At 57.9% G+C, this 8,899-nt stretch overlaps 1 protein-coding gene across 3 annotated transcripts in view; it reads right to left on the reverse strand.

The window, feature by feature from the left end:
* Nucleotides 1-4,282: 4,282 nt before the first annotated feature.
* SIN3B (SIN3 transcription regulator family member B) overlaps nucleotides 4,283-8,899 on the reverse strand; it is a 50,496-nt gene continuing 45,879 nt past the window's right edge. For all 3 annotated transcript variants that reach the window (XM_021930848.2, XM_021930847.2, XM_021930846.2), the window contains 5 exons: nucleotides 8,366-8,539; nucleotides 8,016-8,108; nucleotides 6,959-7,053; nucleotides 6,207-6,414; nucleotides 4,283-6,101 (listed from right to left, as the gene is read on the reverse strand). In XM_021930848.2, the coding sequence (XP_021786540.1) occupies nucleotides 5,871-6,101; nucleotides 6,207-6,414; nucleotides 6,959-7,053; nucleotides 8,016-8,108; nucleotides 8,366-8,539 (801 nt within the window). In that variant the 3' untranslated portion in view covers nucleotides 4,283-5,870. The remainder of the gene's footprint in view (nucleotides 6,102-6,206; nucleotides 6,415-6,958; nucleotides 7,054-8,015; nucleotides 8,109-8,365; nucleotides 8,540-8,899) is intronic.

An 8,899-nucleotide genomic window follows, 5' to 3' on the forward strand; every position in this document is an offset into this window, starting at 1 on the left:
CATAGGCAGTATGATGGCTAAGCCTAATCCAGCACTGGGAGGCGAGGCAGGCGGATCAGGTGGAGTCAGAACCATCCTGGCTAACTTTCACGGTGAAACCCGCCTCTACTAAAAATACAAAAAACTAACCCGGGCAAGGTGGCTGAGCCTGTAGTCCCAGCTACTCCGGGAGGCTGAGAATGGTAAACCGGGGAGGCTTGCAGTGAGCTGAGATCCGGTCACTGCACTCCAGCCTGGAAGCGACAAGCCGAGACTCAGATCTCAAAAAAGCTGTGTGGACATGGCTCTGTCTTCTGGAACCCGCATTTCCATGGGGGTTCACTTTTGGTGCTGTACCTTCTATGGGTTTGGACATATGTGTCGTGACATGTCCACCATTGACCATAGTGTCACACAGAGTCGTGTCACTGCCCTAAAAATCCTCCCACCTCCACCTATGGGTTCCTTCCTCCCATCTGCCCCCCTGGCAACCACTGATCTTTTCACTGTCTCTCTACTTTTGCCTTTTCCAGAGTGTTCTATAGTTGGAATCATGCAGTGTGCAGCCTTTCCAGGCTGGCTTCTTTCACTTAGTTAGATGCATTTGAGGTGCCTTTGTGTCTTTTATTTTTTGAGACAGAGTCTCGCTCTGTCACCCAGGCCAGAGTGCAGTGGCACGATCTCGGCTCACTGAAATCTCCGCCTCCTGGGTTCAAGCAATTCTTCTGCCTCAGCCTCTGGAGTAGCTGGGATTACAGGCGCCCGCCACCATGCCTGGCGAATTTTTGTATTTTCAGTAGAGACGGGGTTTCACCATGTTGGCCAGACTGGTCTCGAACTGACCTCAGGTGATCCTCCTGTCTCAGCCTCCCAAAGTGCTGGAATTACAGGCTTGAGCCACCATGCCTGGCCTGGCCCCTTCATGTCTTCACAGCTTCGTGGCTCATTTCCTTTTTTTTTTTTTTTTGGAGATGGAGTCTTGCTTTGTCACCCAGGCTGGAGTGCAGTGGTGCGATCTCTGCTCACTGCAAGCTCCACCTCTGGGTTCACCCGCCGATCTCTGCCTCAGCCTCCCGAGGAAGTAACTGGGACCACAGGTGCCCCGCCTGCGCCCGGCTAATTTTGTGTTTTAGTAGGAGATGGGGTTTCACCATGTTAGCCAGGATGGTCTCGATCTCCTGACCTCGTGATCCACCCGCCTCAGCCTCCCAAAGTGCTGGGATTACAGGCATGAGCCACCACGCCCGGCCTGCTCATTTCCTTTTCTATCCTGTTGTCTGGAGGTGACATGGTTTATCCGTTTGCCCGCTGAAGGAAATCTTGGTTGCATCTGAGTTTGGGAGCTGGTGAATAAGGCTGCATATATCTGTGTGCAGGTTTTTGTGTGGATCCAAGTTTTCAGTTCCCTTGGGCAAATACAAAGGAATGCAATTGCTAGATGGTATTCAGTTTGCTGCTTGGAGTAGTCAGCTTCATTCTCAGCAAGTGACGACATCAGGCAGGACGCACTGGTTCTATGTTGCAAAAGCCAGTGAGACAAACACCTCAGTAGCAACAGAATAAATGCTCATGGGGCCCCACTGGAAGCCCCTGTCCCAGCGCCCTCTGTCAGCATCACATGTGGTGTTGTGGAAACAGGAGGAAAAGAGAGACCTTGGGGTGTATACAGGAGGTTGAGTGCACTCAGACCCACCGGACTCAACATCTAAAAACTGGGCCTAGAGGCCAGGCGCAGTGGCTCACGCCTGTAATCCCAGCACTTTGGGAGGCCGAGACAGGCGGATCATGAGGTCGGGAGATCGAGACCAACCTGACTGACACAGTGAAACCCCGTCTCTACTGAAAATACAAAAAAAAAAAAAAAAATTAGCCGGGCGTGGTGGCGGGTGCCTGTAGTCCCTGCTACTTGAGAGGCTGAGGCAGGAGAATGGCGTGAACCCGGGAGGTGGAGCTTGCAGTGAGTCGAGATTGCGCCACCGCACTCCAGCCTGGGCGACAGAGCGAGACTCCGTCTCAAAATAAATAAATAAATAAAATAAAAACTGGGCCTAGAATAAAGACAGCACTTGACTTTTACACACACTTTAAAAACGGGGTGGGTTAGCTTCAAGCAGGCTTACAGTGGTGTGAAAGCAGGGATACAGAGGCAGGACAAAGACAGTTCATCAAATTGTAACAGGTTCATAACTCAGGATTACACATGACTCTTGCTATGCAACCCAGATGGCCATTATCTAGGTTTGCCCTAGTGCCTAGCATGGCTTATTCCACGGCCATCACTATGGCACCCAGGTGGCTATATCTCAGGCCTGCTCACATGGTTTATGACCTTCACTGCTTAGATAAAACAGAATACTTGAAGTCACTAGTTACAGAGAACAGGAATCTATAAACTCATACCCTAAAACAAAGGAAAATCTTTTTTCTTCTCCCTGTGTTGAGGGAGTGCTGGGAGAGGCTCCAGAGCACATTCCTTTGTGTCTTGGCTTCTTAGTATTATTAAGACTTTTCGGCCGGGCGCGGTGGCTCAAGCCTGTAATCCCAGCACTTTGGGAGGCCGAGACGGGCGGATCACGAGGTCAGGAGATCGAGACCATCCTGGCTAACACGGTGAAACCCCGTCTCTACTAAAAAAAATACAAAAAATTAGCCGGGCGAGGTGGCGGGCGCCTGTAGTCCCAGCTACTTGGGAGGCTGAGGCAGGAGAATGGCGTAAACCCGGGAGGCGGAGCTTGCAGTGAGCAGAGATCCGGCCACTGCACTCCAGCCTGGGTGACAGAGCGAGACTCCGTCTCAAAAAAAAAAAAAAAAAAAAAAAGACTTTTCCTGGGTCTGGGCTGTGCCCGTTGCTGCCTCTGGGACAAGTCAGCCTAATACAGGAAAGATGAATTCTCTTTTTAATTTTTTCTTTCTTTAATTTCCCCCCTCAGTAGGGGTTCCTGAGACCCTCAGCCACCTCCACATACTTGAAGGAGGTGGAAGGGGAGGTGCTGGACATCCAGCGGCTTTATTAATGCTGCTGTTCTATCTCTGGGTAATGAACGTGGCTCACAGCCACACACCTCTATGATCTCGCCTCTCGGTGGGTCAGGGGTCCGGCCTGGCAGGTTGGGTCCTTGGTTCAGGGTCAAATGAGGCAGAGATCAAGGTGTCAGCTGGGCTGTGTCCTTATCTGCTGCTCGGGGGCCTTTTCTGGGCTCAGGTGGACTTGGGCAGAATTTGGGTCCTGGTGGTAGTGGTGGCTCTGAGGTCCCACTTGGCTCTTGGAGGCCACTCTCTGTCCCTTGCCATGGGGTCCCCTCCCCAGCACAGTGGAGACATCTTCAGGGCCAGCGAAGGACCTCTCATCTCATATCACCTTGTCAAGGCCACGGGCCCTGCCTACTTGAGGGCAGTGGACCCCTCAGGGCGGGGCCACCTTGGAGATCTGCTCTTTGTTCGCTCTCCTGGTACAAGCACAGCCTTTTCCAGTCCCTGCAGCACTTCTGACCAAGGAAAGCCAGTCTGGGGGCCCAGAGAGGACCCTGGGCATCCCCAGCTGTGGGATCGAGGCAGAAGGAAACAGGGCAGCCTCCAGTCTGGCTTGTCACACTCCCCAGGAGCCCTGACCCTCTGGTGGGGGTGGGGGTGGGGGTCAGAACTGCCAGGGAAGCTCGGGTGTGCAGGGAGCACATGGGTCCTTGGGAGGCAGCTATGGCCCCTCGGGGAGGTTGGGGAGGACAGTCCCTGCAGAGGATGGAGGAGCCCATACTGAAGGGGAGGGGCTGGCCACTTCTGCCTTGGAACCCTCTAGGCATGTCAGCCAGGGGACATAGCAGAGCTGGGGGCTTCTGCTACCCGGAGGCAGGTGTGCGGCCTGGGACACAGACAGGGGGCAGGAGATGAGGAGAAAATGATGGTGAAAGCCAGGAGGTGGGTGGGCCCCATGGAGTATGGAGGGTGGTCGTGTGGGGCGGGTGGGCAGGCGCAGGCCTGGATGGACAGGTTGGGCATGGGAAGCTTAGAGCAAACACCATGATCTTTAAATTGGGTTCTGCATGAGAGACACTCGGGCGAAGGAGATGCTTCTAATTCCCACCAAATGTGCATATGGAGTTGGGAAAGAATATTCTAGAAGACACTCCCATGTCGTGGCGGTGCAGGTGCAGGGTGTGAGATGATCTTGGTTCGAGGTGGGCTTTGACTCCCCTGGGCCCGGGTGGGCACACCCAGCCACCCCTTGCTCCCGTGGGTCCCGCCCACTGACCTGCTGGCAGGAAGTCGGCAAGGCTCTCGCAGGAAGAGACCAACATACCCTCATGGCTTGATGTCAATATTCAATTTTTAACTTTAATGTGCAAATAAATAGAAAAGGAAAACTACATTCAAAACAGCTGCAAAGGAAGGACAAGCCCCAGAACAGAAATTCCTCAAGAACGGAAAAGAGGCGCTCCCTAGAAGCATGCGGGGATGGGAATACCGAAAGGAGGGGCTCGGCGGGGTCTCCGGCTGCACCCAGGGCCCACGTGGCTCTGCCCGAGACGACCGTGGGCCTGGTGCAGGAATCCTGATGGCAAGTTCCCTTCTTAGAAAACCGGGACGCGTACAAAGTGCCTGCGTGACACTTGGGGAGCGGGGGCGGGGATCCCAGGAGGACGGGTCGGCCTCGGAATCGCCCAGCCTGGAGTCAAAGGCGTCCGGAGCCTCCAGGTTCCACAGGGAACTTCTAGAAACGCATCTCCACTTCCTGGAAACTTGAGTCCAGCTGTTGCAGGACGGTGAGGGTGGTGGTTATTCTGGGCCCACTGGTGCACAGGGGCCAGGGCCAGGGGCTCTCACAGTGGGGGGAGAGAGGCCTGGAGAACCGATCCCCAGCCCCAGTCACTTGGGATTCTTGGCACTGAAAGCCTTGGATGCCTTCATGGGACAGTTGCCTCAGCCCCTCACGAAAGGATAACAGCGATCCCTGGAGTGGCCATGTGGGTCCCGGGGTAGGCAGACGGATGGGGCTCCGTGGGTGGTGGGTGGGACTGTCAGGGCAGCTCTTGGAGTTCCACAAAGGGAGATCTCAGCCCCAGGGAGCTGCGGGACTTGGCTGCTGCAGAAATAACCACTAAGAGCGAAAAGAATAAATATCTGTGCGTGTACACATACACCTAGGGCACCCACGGCATGAACTCGACTGGGCCCGCCGCCCCACAACGGGGTGGTGCCAGCTCTGCGGGAACACTTCTGTGGGAACGCTGGCTGGGGTCCCTCCCCTTGTGGCCCCAGAGTCCAGCTGCTGGAGTTGGGGTTGGGTGTCTCTTATCCAGAGCGGGGTCTCCCGAGGCACTGCCCACCTACTTCAGGTCTTGACTTCAAAGTGGGATCCCAAAGGTTTGGCTAAAGGGTTCTTCTCACTTCCAAAGTGACTGAGGGCCTGAACACCAGCTGGGCAGAGCTGATGCCCAAACCCTCAGGTGACATTTCTGGCAGCTCTGAGAATATTCTGGAAGGACTCACTTTTCAAGTAAGCCTACCCAGGGCTCAACTCCTTCCTTGTCAGGGTCTCTTGGACATGGACCCCCTCCAAAGTGCAGGCCTCAAGAGGGCTGTCACCTGTGACTTTTCCAAGACACGGTAAGAACATAGGGCAGGGGCCACCCGCCTGCCAGGGATTTGGCACATGTGACGGACAGGGACGCAAACGTGATTGCTTGCTCCTCGGCCAGCACGTCCACCCGCCCCTGTGGTGGGGCTGAGCCCCAGGGCTCGGGTGCAGGTAGCTCAGGTTTGGCACACGGCAGGCCCACAGGAGACCGGGAGCGGCGTCCTGCCCTGGAGTGCGCTGTCCGGCAGCAGAGGGGCTGGGAGATGCCTCTCAGGTCGTTCGAGAAAACGGCCCCAACGCAACCAAGGCCGAGGGCACGTCAGGGCGAGGCCGGGCGGCGGCTGTACTGCACGCGGTAGCGGGTCACGGGCAGGCCGTGCACGTGCACCGTCTCACACAGCGTCTTGCAGGGTACCATGTCCTCATCCTCTTCACCCATCAGCCAGTCCTGCACCAGGCTGGCCGCCTCCACTGTCACGTTGTCCTCCAGCCAGCGGCTGTGCCACTCCTCAAAGTGCTGGTGGTGGCGGAGCAGGACCAGGGGCTGCACCTGTTGGAGAGGCCGGTGTCAGGGCGGCTGAGGGTTGGACCCCCAGGGCCCCAGAACTTGGGGTGAGGAGGGGGGTGTAGGGGCAGCCCAGGCCTCCCCTGGCACCTGCTTGGCCCGGCAGAGGGTTCCGCGACGGTACATGTAGTCCTCGGAGTTCACGATGAACACCATCTTGTGGGTGCTGAGCTTGAAGCGGCAGTCCACGTCACAGGCACTCTCCACGCCCACCAGCCGCTTCCAGGAGCTCCTGGCCTCGCCGCGCAGGGCCCGCGCCTGCTCGCTCTGCCACCGGCGGCGGAACTTCTTGAGGTTCCTGGGGGTGAGAGGAGGTGGAATGGACTCTGGCTCACTCTCGGCATCGTGAGAGGATTTGCAGGCTGGGAAGCCCCTAGGCCTGGGACCATCAGATGTGCTACCTCCCAGGGGTCCACAGAAAAGCAAATGGAAACAACAAGAAACGCCCCCAGATCTGAACACCACCAGCGGCCCCCACTGGTCCCAGAGGCGCCATCCTAGCCCAACCTGAGTTGGTCCAGGGTCCTGCCACAGCCACCTGCCTCTGGCCTGGCCCCACCAGCTCTGGCAGTGTCTCCCTCCAGGCCGGGCATTCGCTCTTCCACCCACTGTCACATTGTAAGGTTGGCCCCTCCCCTCGTACCCCTCACCGTCCTGGGGTTACTAATCCCTCCTCTGCAAACCACAAGCCTCAAAAGGGCAGGGCCCACCTCAGCACACAGCAGGTGCCTACTAAGTGTTCCCAGCCAGAGAATGTGCCATGGTCCAGCCCCCGTCAGGACAAAGGGGACACTCCCTGGGCCCACAGGAAGGAACGGAGCATGCATCTCAGGGCCTCTCACCTCTGCAGGAACACGGGTTTCAGGAGGAAGCCCTCGGTGGGTGAGCTGGATGCGCCCTCGGTGCCCACATACTGCTCCACGTACCGAGCCAGGTGCTGGAGACGGGGAGAGACACAGCCCGTGACGCCCCACAGCAGGGCCATGGCCACTCTCACTCTAGGCCCTGAGTTCAGGAGCTCACAGGGCTTCTGTGCCTCCTATTCCCAGAGCATGAGGAGCACCGCTGCGGAGGACTCCGATCCCTAACAGAGACCCTCCCGGACTATAGCTCTCAACAGAGGACCCAGCGACAGCGGGACTCGCACAAACAGGCCACAGTGAGGGGTGCCAGAAGCCCCCAGAAGCTGGAAGAGCAGGAAGGATCTGACCCAGAACCTTTGGCAGGAGCACGGCCTGGCCCACACTGTGGCTGTGGACTGCTGACCCCCAAGACGTTGAGGGAAGAGACTTCTGTTGTTTGAAGTCACGTGGTTTGTGGTCACTGCGGTGGCAGCCCCAGGAAATGAATGGAGTTGGCCAGCTGAGTAATGTGCACACACACTGGACCCGCCGGCAGGTGCCGGGAGCTGCAGGCCCCAGTGACCACCCTGGGGGCACACACGGGTCAATGTCTCACTGTCACCAGGATGCAGGAGGTGAGCAGGAAACATCTGTCCCCACAAAAATTGTGACTGGGAGCTGGGGCCAGGTGGCTCCTCTGCTGGGCATTAGGATCAGGATGCAGCCCTGACACGGAAGGTGCAGAGGTCAGCCACGGGGATGCCCTGCGTGGGAGTCGGGGGCCAGGGAGAGGTGGCCTGGCTCCCCTCCTGCCCTGGGACGCACCTGCTGGCTCAGGAGGAGCGGTCTGCTCTTTGGAGAGGGGGCACAGAAGACAGCCTGGTGGGGGAGCAGGGAGGGAGGCAACCCCACCCACCAGGCCTCAAGGAGAGCCTGCCGCCTGCAGAGGGAGGATCTCTGGATGCTGCGTAGCCTGCGCTTGGCTGGTGGGAGCCCCATGCTGCTGCCCTCAGGCGCTCCCTGGTGTGCGTGGCACGGACTGGGGCCAGGGCCTCACCTGGACCTCCACAGGGTCCTCCGTCTGGGCCTCCTCAGTGTCCAGGAGCTCGATGGTCATGATCACCTGCCCTTTGCGCTGCAGGAACATCACCTGAGGAGCAGGGACGCCGACAACCTCAACTGCTGGGACAGCCCAGCCGGTACAGCACAGGCTCACAAGGCCACCCGCCACCCACCTTTGCCACCCTTCCAAAGCCCTGACGCTTCCTGTAGGTCAATGGTACCTCCCGGGCTCTGCAGCAGGGCCGACGTCCCAGCCACTGAAACAGGGTCCACCCAGGACCGAGTCCAGAGCTGAGTGAGTGGCTGGGCCTCCCGGCTTGTTCCCAGCCCCAGGCCTCCTCTCACCTTGAAGCAGTTCTCGTCGGCCATGCAGCGCTCGGCCTTCCACTGGTAGCTGGTCTCCCTGGCGGCGCGGACACAGCGGGAGGACAGGTTCCCACCGGCGGCGCCCCGCTTCTTCTCATTCAGGTAGAGCTCTACCACCTTCAGGCAGACGTCGTCGCTCACGAGGTGGTGCAACTGGCAGGAGGAAAGCAGGTGGTGCGGCCACTCTGCCTCCTGCAGGAGCCCCCATCTCACCCACGGAGGAAGTTGGCAAAGGCCAGAAACAAGTCAGGATGGAGACTGCAAGGCACAGGGATGAAGACCAGGATCCTGACAGGCTGTGTGCAGGCCAAGGCAGACCAGATCAAAACCATACCAGACCAGACCAAACCAGACCAAGCCAGACCAGACCAAACCAAAACAGACCAGACCAGATCAAACCAGACCAAATCAGACCAAACCAGACCAGACCAGATCAGACCAGACCAGATCAGATTAGACCAGACCAGACCAGACCAGACCAAACCAGACCAAACCAAAACCAACCAAACCAGA

This window comes from Papio anubis, chromosome 20, assembly GCF_008728515.1.
Source record: "Papio anubis isolate 15944 chromosome 20, Panubis1.0, whole genome shotgun sequence".
Lineage (NCBI taxonomy): Eukaryota > Metazoa > Chordata > Mammalia > Primates > Cercopithecidae > Papio > Papio anubis.